The 13,066-nt window shown below is 39.6% G+C and overlaps 2 protein-coding genes across 4 annotated transcripts in view; one reads left to right on the forward strand and one right to left on the reverse strand.

The window, feature by feature from the left end:
- Positions 1–520, reverse strand: part of INVS (inversin) — a 161,389-nt gene extending 160,869 nt beyond the window's left edge. For 2 of the 3 annotated variants that reach the window (XM_047829967.1, XM_047829961.1), the window contains exon 1: positions 341–519. The gene's annotated coding sequence lies outside the window, so the exon portion shown is untranslated. Of the gene's footprint in view, positions 1–340 lie in introns of all 3 variants that reach the window. The other variant, XM_047829962.1, reaches the window with a different exon arrangement.
- Positions 521–645: 125 nt separating this feature from the next.
- ERP44 (endoplasmic reticulum protein 44) overlaps positions 646–13,066 on the forward strand; it is a 95,174-nt gene continuing 82,753 nt past the window's right edge. The window contains exon 1 of the mRNA XM_047829969.1: positions 646–954. Coding sequence (XP_047685925.1) covers positions 661–954 — 294 coding nt within the window. The 5' untranslated portion in view covers positions 646–660. The remainder of the gene's footprint in view (positions 955–13,066) is intronic.

A 13,066-nucleotide genomic window follows, 5' to 3' on the forward strand; every position in this document is an offset into this window, starting at 1 on the left:
AAATTCGTAACTGTCCTGTAGGTAGGGATCCATGCATTAGTAGCGATCACAGTTACGCTTTTCAGTTTACAACGTGCTTTCCCATTTTGTCCCGGATCTACTCCTTCTACGAGCCCACAGACAATTAGAGATGCGGCATCCACTCATTCAACGGAGGCCCTGATAGGCGGCTCCGACTTTATAATGCAGTAATTAGCGCAGAAAGAAAAGGCAGCAGGCGAGGAGGCTAGTGATGAAAGATCAGGCCAGAGCCGAGGCCAGGAGGGCCTTGAGCTTGAGGTAGGGGCCAAGGCGATGCAGATCGATCGGAGCTTCCCCAGCCAGGCCCCTTCCTACTCACCCTCGCCTCCTCCAGGACTCACGTCCCGGGGGCGGCTCCAGGAGGCACGACCCGCAGTGGGCCGCCCCTCCCTCCAGGACAGTACACTACAGCCGACTGGGACAGACCCCACCGCGCTGAAACTAGCAGAACCCCTCCGAAGGCCGCCCCAGGCGTTCCCTCGCACTGCCCTCTGGGAATTGTAGTTCCCATCCTCTAAAAACAGAGGTTCGCCGCCCTCGGCTCTTTGTATCCCACAGGGCCCCGCGCGCGGAGAACTCGGTGGACCTAGGCGGAGAGTCTGATGGGAAAGAAGTTCTGGATGCCCAGTGACGTGCTCGATGAGAGTGGTGCAGGACTACATTTCCCAATATGCTCCGAGGTGGGCAGGACCCGGAAGTGAGGGTGTGCGAGGCCTCTCTGGAAGTTGTCCCGGGTGTTCGCCGCTGGAGCTCCGGGTCCAGAGGACGAGGAGCCGCTGCCGGGACGATCGTCCGCTGCCGCCGGCTCCCGGAGCCCAGCCCTTTCCTAACCCAACCCAACCCTGCCCAGTCCCAGCCGCGGACCCCGACGTTACCATGAATCCTGCCGTCTTCCTATCATTACCCGACCTTAGATGCTCCCTGCTGCTCCTGGTGAGTGAAGGAATGACAGACCCTTCGACAGACGCTCGGGCGGCCTCCCGCCCTAGCTAAGGGGGAACACCGCTGCCCCCACCCTTGCCTTCCTATCTTTTCCTCTGGTGGCGAAGAGTGCACCTTCCCCCGTTGTCTTCACTCTCCGCATGCGTCTTTACGCTTCCCAGGCCCGGGGTACCCGAGGCCTGAGAAACCACATTCGGAGGTTGGGTTCTGTAAATTGGAGAGTTTAGCGGTGGGGGAAGGATACGTGGGAGGGTCACGGGCGAGGAGCTCTCCCTTCCCCCAGGCTAACGGAGGTTGTTTCAGTCTCGAGGGCTTTTGGACCTGGTGGTAGGTGGAATCGAAGAGGACGGGGTTGGGGGGGGAAGACCTACTGTTCCCTCCCGTCCCCTCTTGGGAAGGCCGACAGGTGCTGGGGTCGTGTGAATCTCACACTAAGAGCCCTGAAACGGTGCCCGGGTAGGCAGAGCCCTCTGTTGTGGCTTGATGCGATTGGTTGGGAACCCGGAACTGGAGGCAGATTTGGAGTCTTCCAGGAGAATAAATGTTTGAAGGGTGGAGGCAGTGATTATCTGAAAACCTCAGCTCAAGGCCTCCCTCAGATTTTGTCACACACACCCCCACCCCGAAATTTAAGCAGAAGTCTTTTTCAGTGCTCCTAGTTTGAGAATGACCAGGTTTTCTGCATACATTTGCACTCATTCCTAAACTCTCCCTCACCTGCTTGGCTCCATCCCATCGTGTAAAGGAATCTTTCCCCAGTCCGTCTTTCTCCAAAGTACATCTTGAATGTGCAACCTAAGTAATACAGGCTGCAAGTCAAATAGAGACAGAAGTGAAAGCGGACTCCATATGGCAAAATGACGTGCCTTTCATCGAGCCGTTATTACAATACAATATTTGAAAATACTTTAACTGTAGATTTTTAAAAAGCCGAATTTAAGATAAACATTAAATCAAAAATCACTTTTTTTTTCTTTAGCAACTTAAAAAGCATAATTAAGTGACTCAGAGGCGTATAGCTGGTTCCTGGCAAAACTGGGACCAGAAGCAGGTCTCTTGACTTACAGTGCTTACTCCACCGTATCACGTTACATTTTTAATATTTGTATTTGAAGTTCGCTTAATTTCTCTCTCCTCTCCCTGTTTTTTCTTTCTGATTTAAAATTCATATTCAAAAGCCATATATTTGGATCTTTTCAGAGAAAAAGCACTATGAAAATCTAAAGGGGATGTTAAAGTACTTTTGAGAACTAAAAGTTGAATATAAACATGTAATATTAAATGATGAAGTGTCTTATTGCCACTTCTTATACAGCAGTGAGTGACTTCTGTATAGAGGACAATATTCTGTATAGAGCTTTTTTTTTAAAATATGAAATTTATTGTCAAATTTCCATTTGTCCATACAACACCCAGTGCTCATCCCAACAGGTGCCCTCCTCAATGCCCATCACCCACCCCTCATCAACCCTCAGTTTATTCTCAGTTTTTAAGAGTCTCTTAGGATTTGGCTCCCTCCTTCTCTAACTTTTTTTTTTTCCTTCCCCTCCCCCATGGTCTTCTGTTAAGTTTCTCAGGATCCACATAAGAGTGATAACATAAGGTATCTGTCCTTCTTTGTATGACTTATTTCACTTAGCATAACACTCTCCAGTTCCATCCACATTGCTACAAAAGGCCATATTTCTGTATAGAGCTATTTTTGATAATTTCATTATACACTGTGCTTCTCTTTTTCCTTCTAGAAGTACTAGATTAAAGCTCATTGTTACTAGAGATTGCTCTCCTAGATACTAACCTTTTCCTTATTCATAAAATGCCTGAATTATGAGTTGTCTGCTAGAAATTACTCTTAGGCTACTAAAAAAACAAGAAACAAAGACCAAAAAGATACAAGTCTTAAGACATTAGAAAGAAAAGTTGAAATACTGAATAGGAAGATTACATCAGATGCACTTTCCTGGAATGTTATGTTTGGTTGTAGGACTAAGTTTAAGAAGGAGAAAGTATTTATTTTGAAATAATTCCTGCTTTTAATGTAAAATATCCAAGTCCTATTAAGTATAAAAAGACTTTTTTTCCCCTAATAATACTAAAGTCTAGTTAACATTTTGTATATTTAAGTAAACGTAGAGAAATAGAAACTTAGAAGACATTTTGGAGAATACCTAGAAAATTAATGCTCTGGAAAATAAAGCCCAAGAAAAGGCTTAATAAAACTAGAATTACAAGTCAAGCTAGATTCAGTTTGAACACAGTGTTTACCAAATAGTTTTAATAATCACATACTAGTTAGCAAATATTTATAAAACATCTGTTTAATCACTGCTTGAGTTACTTATCTAACTGGTAGTTCTGTTCTAGTGATGGAACCTGCTTACTCAGCATCCCACCTGTCTAAAAATATGTCCTTTATCTTCCCCAGTGTACTTTCTTCCTCTTCCCTCCAACTTCCCCTCTCAGACTTCAAGTTATTCCCTCCCACATACAGTCATTGAATATCCAAGTTCTCACCTAGCTGAGGTCATCATTTTTCCCTCAAATAGCCTGCCCTAAAAAGCTGTATGCTCCCTTACTACAATATTTTTTTTTTTAAGGAAACTATGTACTTCAGCCCTAAAGAACTAGATCTATTCAGATTTAGTGGTGTTCATAAGGTAATAGCTGAAACATAAATCTAAACTTAAAAAAATTTTTTTTTAATATTTATTTTTGAGACACACACACACACACACACACACACAGAGTGTGAGTGGGAGAGGGGCAGAGAGAGAGGGAGACACAGAATCCGAACACACACACACACACACACACACACACACACACACACACACACAGAGTGTGAGTGGGAGAGGGGCAGAGAGAGAGGGAGACACAGAATCCGAACACACACACACACACACACACACACACACACACACACACACACACACAGAGTGTGAGTGGGAGAGGGGCAGAGAGAGAGGGAGACACAGAATCCGAACACACACACACACACACACACACACACACACACACACACACACACACACACACACACACACACACACACACACACACACAGAGTGTGAGTGGGAGAGGGGCAGAGAGAGAGGGAGACACAGAATCCGAAGCAGGCTCCAGGCTCTGAGCTGTCAGCACAGAGCCCAGTGCCCTGAGATCATGTCCTGGGCCGAAGTCGGATGCTCAACCAACTGAGCCACCCAGGTGACCCTTATAATCCTAAACTTCTGTAGAAAAATATTTTTCTTTCCCCTGATCTCAAAAACATTTTGGAACATCATCACTGTATGCCTAAAAAAAAGCCTTTCTTGGATGGGTAACTTAAAACATAAGCTCAGTGTGATAACTTTTTTCCTGGGCTTTCAGACGTATTTTGCATTTGTATTTATATATTATATATACAACTTTTTAAACATATATGTGTATATTTAAAATCGAGGTCTTAGAGAATGAATTCTTCCCCCCCCCCCGCCCCCCCCCCCCCCGCCCCCAGGGTTGCTTTAGGAAATCCCCCCATTGCCTTTAAATTATTTTTAAACTCCACTGAATTTGCAGTATGCCTTAGACAAAGTGAGGTATTCTAGATGCACTGATTTGGGACAATCAGAAGAGAAATTTGAGTCACCTGGAAAATGCAGTGAGCGCTTCATCCTCCTGGTATCTTCTCTATCCCTCACTGTTTATTTTGTTTCTGTTATGGTTTAGATTGATCCAGTTGTTGTGTATTTATAACTTTAGTTCTGAACTGTATGTAATCTGTGCCCCCGTAACTGTTCATCATATTTTGTGGATGATTTGAATGCTGGAGATAGCAATGATTATCTGCTGCAGACCCATGTATATAATATCTGGATTGGGAAATTGCTTCCAGGTGTGTGTGTGCTTTTAAGGCGCTCTACTTGAATCAGAGAAAAGCACCTGGCCAGATATAGCATGGCATCATGTTTTCACTTTGTTATGTGACAGTCATTACATAGCAGCTCACAGGATATTATTTCATTTGTCATTCTAGTAAAAAAGTACCTTTTTTCTGCTTATCTTTCTGTCTGGGATGGATGTATTCAGGACTGAAAGTGATTATTTTCCCCTTAATTATTTCTTAGCAGTTGTTCTTGCCGCATTGGTTGTGTATGAGTTCTGGAAAGGTGAAATAAGAGAAATAAGACTAAATTGGGATGAAGTTGTTTGATTTATTCTAAGTAGCCTCTTCTGTGGTTCAGAGATTTGGAACACTCCAGTGGCTTTATTGAAGATGTTTTCTCGAGTTTCTTGATAATTGTGTTTATAGATCATAAGTTCTTATCAGTTCTAATTGCATCGTGCCTGGACATGAAGGCTTTTGACATTGTTCCTGGTTTGTTCAATAGGTATAGGAAGCCAGGAAAAAAAATATTTTTAAGTTTATTGATTTTGAGAGAGAGGCAGAGAGCAAGTCAGGGAGGGACAGAGAGAGGGAGAGAGAGAATCCCAAGCAGACTGTGTTGACAGAACCCCCAGTGACCATGAGATCATGACTTGAATCAAAATCAAGAATTGGATGCTTAACTGACTGAGCCATCCAGGCACCCCAAGAAAAATTTGTTTAAGTTAGAAAGCTAAGTAAATCAGAGAGCTAAGTAAACATTTGTTTAATTATAAGTAATAATTTATAATTTATATATAATAAATAATTGTAATTTATAAGTACCTTAAAAATAGGTACAGTAGAATTCAGAGATGTCATTATTGCCATTAATACCAATAATAAATACAGATTACAGTCTTCAAGAAGAGTACTTTGGGTACTTGTAGTTTCATTCATAACTAGGTGAGTTATTTATTTGGTTGATATTACTTGCTCTAGATTAGTGGTTTACAAAACCTGGTTGCTGGTTAGAATCACCTGGGGCAGTTTTAATAAAATAATGCCTGGCCCTTTACCCCACCAGTTATATCTGTGGGACTCAAACATTGTTTTGTTAAAGAAAAAAATGTCCCTGGTGATTTTTGTTTCTTTAGTATGTCTTTTCAAAAGATAAGAACTAAACAACGAAACAAAACCCAGAATAGCATTATCAATCTGGAAAAATAAACAGAAATTTCTTTGTATCATAAAATATGTAGTCAATGTTCAGATTTTCCTGATTGCTTCAAAAAATTTTTTAAAACAAATTGAAAGCAGGAGCCAAATAAAGTTCATACATGGCAATTGGTTCATGTGTCTCTTAAAAAATTTTTACATATCTTTATGTTCTCTCTCCTCATTTTTTTCCTTGTAATTTATTGTTGAGGAAACTGGATCCTTTGTCCTGCAGAATTTCCCATATTCAGATACTGCTAATATCCTTGTGCGTGGTTTTATGTTTCTCTATTCCTTGTGTTTCCTATAAATTTGTAATTTATGTGGTACCAGCCACCAACTCTGTTTAGTTAAATTCATTTGTTTCATTTAGCTTTCATTTTTTTAGCTTCTAAAAACCTACCTTCTAGTGTGTAATTATGTAAAATTTACTGCTTCCAAAAACCAAACCTATAAAGCAAACTATATTTGGACAAATCTAGCTTCTATTCCTGTCTGTATGCTTTTCTCTCTCCTGATATAAGAAACCTTTAAAAATTTTTCAATTTTTAATTGCTTTTTTTTTTAAGACTAGGCAGTCTGAGTCTATGTTTGTGTGTATGTTTCTCCCTCCCCTTTGATAAATCATAGCATATACTTTACTTTTTTTTCCCCTTTTAAACTTAAAAGTGGATGTAAGTGTTAAATCACTAAACTATACACCTGAAACTAATACATACTACACTGTATGTTAACTAACTGGAATTTAATAATAAAAAAGTGTATCCTAGAGATCAGGATAGAGATATCCCTTATTTCTTTTTAAACTTACTGTTCCACTTGGTACATGTGCCACATCCACTCTTGTTTCCATTCTTCTGTTGTAACAAATAGTTCTGCAAAGATTAGTTGGTACATACATATTTTTGCTAGTGTATCTTTGGGGTAGACTCCTGTAATTAAGTCGCTAAGGCCCACAGTAGATGTATATGTAACTTTGTAGCTGTTGCTAGATTCTGTGAAATTCCTCTCCACGGGAGTTTTGCCAGTTTGTGGTCTCACCAGCAGTGTAACAGAATTTCCCTGTATCCTTGTCAACAGAGGTATGATGTTGACAGATTGGGTGTTTGTCCGTCTGATAGGTGAGAAATGGTATCTCAATGCATTTCAATTTGATTCTCCTTCAATGTGTGTGACTGAGCTTTTTTTTTTTAAGTCCATTTGCATTCAAGTTCTTAACTCATGATTTCCTTAGGTGATTCTATGATGCAGCTAGAATGAGAGGCACTGGAAAGTACTACCCTCTCTGAATTCAGTAATATTTGTGATGGGTTAAAACTTGAAAAGCCTTGGGGAAGATCTCTGATTGCTGCAGTTATTAAAAACTTTTTCTATACTGTAAACCATGATTTTTAATAGCTTTATGATAATTTAGCTTTTAGATGCACTATAATTTATTTCATCTTTTGTGAAGACATTTGGATCTTGATTATTTCCAATTTTTCACAGAAAAATATGTACAAAAGACACATATATGATGTTTACTGCATATCTCCAAATACATCCTCAGGATACTTTTCTAGAATTATATTTCTTGGGTCATATGGCATGTCTGTTCCTTGGCATTTCTGATACATTGTACCAAATTGTCCTTTCAGGGAGTTGTTTACTCTTCCTCTAGTAAATCAGAATGGAAATACTCACAAGATACAGTCTAGGAATAATGGAACGTGGTATTCCTTTGTCTATTCATTTAATGTCTGTTCAGAAGGTAGCAGAGTGCAAAGAATTCTGGACTTCATGTCAGGGCATTTATGTACAAGTTCTGTCTCTTCCATGTACTTAACATCGTAATCTTGGATAAATCACCTAACTAGATTTTTTAGTGTATAAGGTAAGGACATTGGAATCAGTGATTCAAGGATTCTTTAGTCTCTTTTGTTTTTCAGAAAGGAGTTCAACTCCCCTAATTAGTATACTTACAATGTAATTGGATATCTTCTCAAAAAATCTACCTTTTCAACAAGTTGTGGGCCTGTACCTCCTCTCATCCAGTGCAAGGAAAAGCATGCTTTGGTCACAACTTTTCTGATTTTGACCATTGCTGTGCTCCATTTCATTTAACCAAGGAAGTGATTACAAAGTTTGATTTTTCATAGCATTTATTGATCTTTAGCCTACCCTTGATTCCATAGAGAGGAACTATCTGTGGCCCAGGCTGCAGGAACTTTATGGCATTGGTATTATTCTTTCCTTGCTTCCTGTCATTTGAATGCCCTTTGCTATCTGCTGTGGAAGAGAAAAATATAACTCAGATGCATATCATGCTTCCAAGAAATTTATAATTCAGTTGGGAAGAGAAGATGTGTATGTAAATAATTAAAATTCCAAAAGGAAAGTGATAGGTGCCTGTAAGGTATTTGTAGAAGTGGTTCATAGATCTCCTACCCAGAAGTGTGGTTGTAAGGCTAGGCATCTACATCAACTGGGAGTTTCTTCCAATGCCCCCACCCCTGGCTGAATCAATCTGCACTTTAACAGTGTACCCAGCTGATTCATATATGACCATTAAAGTCTGAGAAGTACAGCTGTAGATGTTTGAAAAAAAAAATTACTTCTCAATGGAAGAATCTGAGAAGTCTTCTTGAAAGATAAGTACGGCTTTGAAGAGTGAAATTGATGGGCTGATTTTCAGTCCTGAATACAATGAATAAAAAGGGTTGTGCCTTTGAATAACTTAGTAGATCTTTTACATGAATACCTGTGGTGGTGTTTGTTTGTTTGTTTTTGTTTTTAAGAAGTCTTGCTGTCTCGCTGACATGGCCAGATGTCAGAATTGGCCCTCAAGAAGTTGGCAAACCCTTTGGCCAGTTTCCTTTAAAACAGCTCATTATTACCTTAGCCAAAGTAAAAATCATGGTCTTCAGTGGATTCTCACTGCATTCCAATTACTCCATTCAAGAGGGAAGGAAAATGCCACTTTGGAAAAGTTTCTTCTGTATTGCTGTGATTCTCAGGTCTTGGTTATGTTATTGTAAAGATTGAACTCAAATTCTGACTGCTTTGATTCCCTCAGTGATACTGTGGTCAAGATCTCTATGATTCCTCCAGACCTGTGATTTTCTCATTATGCAAAACCTTGAGAATTACATTTAACTCTAGGTCATCCGAGTTTGTAGACATGAAAATTGCTAATATAACAGAGAGAAGAGATGGAAGAGAAGAAGGAAATCATCTCAGACAAGCATTCTAGTAGTATATTGAGGTAAAGAAAACTGTTGAATGAATAGGAGAGTATGAATACCTTTTCATTTCTTCCTTAAAATTATCATAGTCTAGTAGTGGGAAATTTGGTGATTGGATTTAAGAGGTTTTAGGAAAAGTTCTTTAGGAATCAGAAGAGTTTTTGACCCTGGAAGAAGGGAATTGGATATCTCTCTTATTTCTGTGGTATATTGTACCGTTAGTGTCTTGCTTGCTTCAGTAGGCGAGAAGGGATGTAAGAACCATGAGTGGATCACATGCAGTAATAATGACTGAAGGTATAGTTGTCTAGAGTTTTGCTGTAGATTTAAGTTCATCAAAATTAAGTAAAATAGAAATTCCATTCCTCAGCTGTGGTGGTTCTATTTCAAGTGCACAAAAGACAGAAGTGACTAGTGGCTACTCTATGGAACAGTGCAGATAATTGAATGTTTCCATTGTTGCAGAAAGTGCTATTGGATAGTGCTGTTCAGGTCTTGTTGTTGCTGTCCACCTCAGAAATCAAGACGAATTGAGATAAAGAATGAGGAAATTGTCTCAAATAGTGTTTCACAGCTTGTGAGCAACATATGTCTTGCCTGGAGAGCGACAATGGTAACCTGGAAAATGTCAGTAATCTTATCAGTGAGCACAGATTTGGCTTTTGGTTGCTTGCTAACAGATTTCAGTTAAACTAGAAAGTAAGAGTTTATGTGTTAGTATTGATTATTTCACTAGTTCACAGTCGCTTAGGGCAAGTCATTTTTTTTCTTGAGGCCTTAGTGTTTCAACTGAATATTGAGTAGGATTGAATAGTCTGTTCTGGGAATCTAATGGGCATTCTGATGGACTCTAACTGTGATTTTGGAATTTGAGGGCTTGCAGTTTGAGGGCTGTGGTAAAATCCCTTTTGAGGCCTGTAAAAAGTTGGCCTGTTGATGCCTTTTGTTTGTTTCAGGTATCAGAAGGATACCCTTGCCAGGAGCCTAATGTTCTAATTTGATTAAATCCACAAATTAGTGTGAATCTCTTTCTGCCTGTTTCAGAATGGCCAGAAATTATATGAACTCATGAAGATAGACTAATATTTAATACTTACATTAAAAGGAGTTAAAATTTGTCAGTCCTTTGGACAAGATACTCTCATGTTTACATGCCTATTTTTGAGCTGTTTTGTTGTATTTGAAGGTTTGGAAAACGTAGAGGGGAAATGCCAACGTTTAAAAAATTAACACCACATTGAAGTCTATCTCTTTGCTTGAAAGAACAGTTCCAAGTGCCAGATAACTTGTGATTTTAGAGTTATCTTGAGAAGAGAAAATTTGGACATTCTTCGTTCCTTTGACTTTTATTACTATGGTTTTGGCCCAAGTGCAGTAAAATCTTAGCTAGCTGGTGAGAAGCATACACTTTGTAATGATTTCACATCTGAAAGAGCTAGGAAGAAAGAACTACTTTTTTTTTGTAGTCAGCATAATTTTTTATTTTTTTATGTTTATTTATTTTTAGAGGGAAGGAGGGAGGTACAGAGAGAGAGGGACAGAGAGAAGCCCAAGGAGACTCCATGCTGTCAGCAGGGAGCCCAGTCCTGCTTGATCTCATGAGTAGAGAACTGCAAGATCATGACCTGAGCCGAAATCAGGAGTTGGATACTTAGCCAACTGAGCCACCCAGGTTCCCTATAGTCAAAATATTTTTCTAGAAAACAGCTATTCAAATTGACTCATTCCTTAAGCTTTCTTGATAGCACCAGTTTTTACTAAGAATGGATACTGATTCTAATAGGAAGTCTTACGATCTCACAAGACTCACAAGTAACAAAAGTACCGCAGTGTCGCAAAAATATTTGGTTCTTTTAATTGTCCCTGTGCTCATATCTTCCAGAAATAATTTGAAGAATTTTTCCCTTAATGGTAACTTGAAAGTATATTGGCTAAGGAGAAAGCTTTTAGAAGAATGTTCAGTTTAGGAGTCAGAGACTTGGGCTCAAATCTTGGATCTGCTACTTTATCTTGCCTATTAACTTCTAAGGAATAATATAGGTATTATGTCTGACTCGTAGGAGCTGTTATTATTTACATGGTTTCTATTATGGTTTTATAGAACAAAAAGTAGTAGAAAGTATCACATTCTCTTTTTATTAGATCTCACTTTCTAGTATGATACCTTATGCAAGTTGTGCTCAATAATTTTGTTAAGCGTATGGAAAAAGGTAGAGCTAGGGTAGTAAGGAAGCTCATGAATGCATAGAGGACTTGTAGTTGGTAAGCTTCATGAAGGTGAGCCTTAACTTAGGTGAGGGAGTTAGTCATTTGGATTTCTTTTTTTTTTTTTAATGGTTTTATTTATTTTTGAGAGAGAGAGTGAGAGAGAGACAGACAGACAGAGACAGAATGTGAGCAGGGGATGGGCAGAGAGAGAGGGAGACACAGAATCCGAAGCAGGCTCCAGGCTCTGAGCTGTCAACACAGAGCCTAACATGGGGCTTGAACTCGTGAGCTGCAAGATCATGACCTGAGCTGAAGTCAGCTGCTTAACCGACTGAGGTACCCAGGTGCCCCAGTCATTTGGATTTCTTGAGGAAGAAAGCAGGGGTAGAGTCCCAAATGTGGGAGTGTCCCAAGCATATCCAAGGACCAGCCAGGAGGACGGCGTGGTGGTCATACTATGCATAAGATATGGTATGTTAGAAGATGAAGTCATGTGGCTAAAACACATTTTGCAAAGTTGTGCTTACTCTTACTGTGTATGTTTACTGATTCTTTCTTTCTTTTTTCTGTGCTTTATTTTATTAAAAAAAGAATTGCTGACCTGACCCCAATAAGGTGGAACTTCCTAATAGTGTTGCTGGAAATAGTGATCTCCTCAGCCCTGGCCCAGTTGCTCCTGCTGGGAGTAGCCTAGTGTGCCAGTATTTATCCCAGTGGGCCCCCATGCTAAATTAAAAATATTCTCCCTATATGACAGGGTGGGTCACAACCTACAGTTGTAGTAACTTCAAATGTTAAAAGTTTTCCTACCATATTTTTTGATTCCTGAAAGCAGTATGCTGCTTGGTACAGAAAAGTGTAATGAAAATAAAAAGCTCAGATCCTACCCACTGATGGCATTTTAATATATATGTCCTTCCAGTTTCTTCCTTTGCATATTTGGAAGGACTTTTAACAGTAACATGTATGTTTTGAAAAAGGAGGTTTGTGTTGCTCTCTTTTGACCCTGGTGTAGAGTGGTAGAGCACTGTTGATGTGGGACCACAGAAGATGGCCCTGTGTGTGTGCCTCTGCTTGGGTTCATGTAACTTGGAAGTAACTCCTACCTTGACCATTTAACTTTAAGAAGTTATTCAACCTTTCTGAGTTTCCATTTTCTCACCTATCAAAATGGGGATAAAGACCTCTTCTGCAGAGTTCTGAAAAGACAAATAAGACTATTTGTGAATGTGTCCATGGTATATAATAGGCACTCCAACTTTCCTGGTTTCTTTCACATAGTAGGTGCTCAACAAATATTGCTTGATAAGGGAATCCATGAGTGATGAATGATTGAATACATTTCCTTTTTTGGGTAACTTTCAAGTTGTCTGTCCAGTGGTATTAAAATTGTGTGCACTGAAGTAATGAGCTGGCATGACTAGCTTCCAGCTCCTGTGGTCTTCTGATGCTGATAATTACACTGTCATTATTATACTCACAAAAGTGGCTTAAAAGTGTGGCTATTAAATGAGTAAGTTATCTGCTTACCTCTTTTTTATAACTGTACTTAGTCTGCATATAAATTCAGTATATAATGATGATAGCAGTTAATGGAGACAGTTGCATT

This window comes from Prionailurus viverrinus, chromosome D4 (assembly GCF_022837055.1).
Source record: "Prionailurus viverrinus isolate Anna chromosome D4, UM_Priviv_1.0, whole genome shotgun sequence".
Lineage (NCBI taxonomy): Eukaryota > Metazoa > Chordata > Mammalia > Carnivora > Felidae > Prionailurus > Prionailurus viverrinus.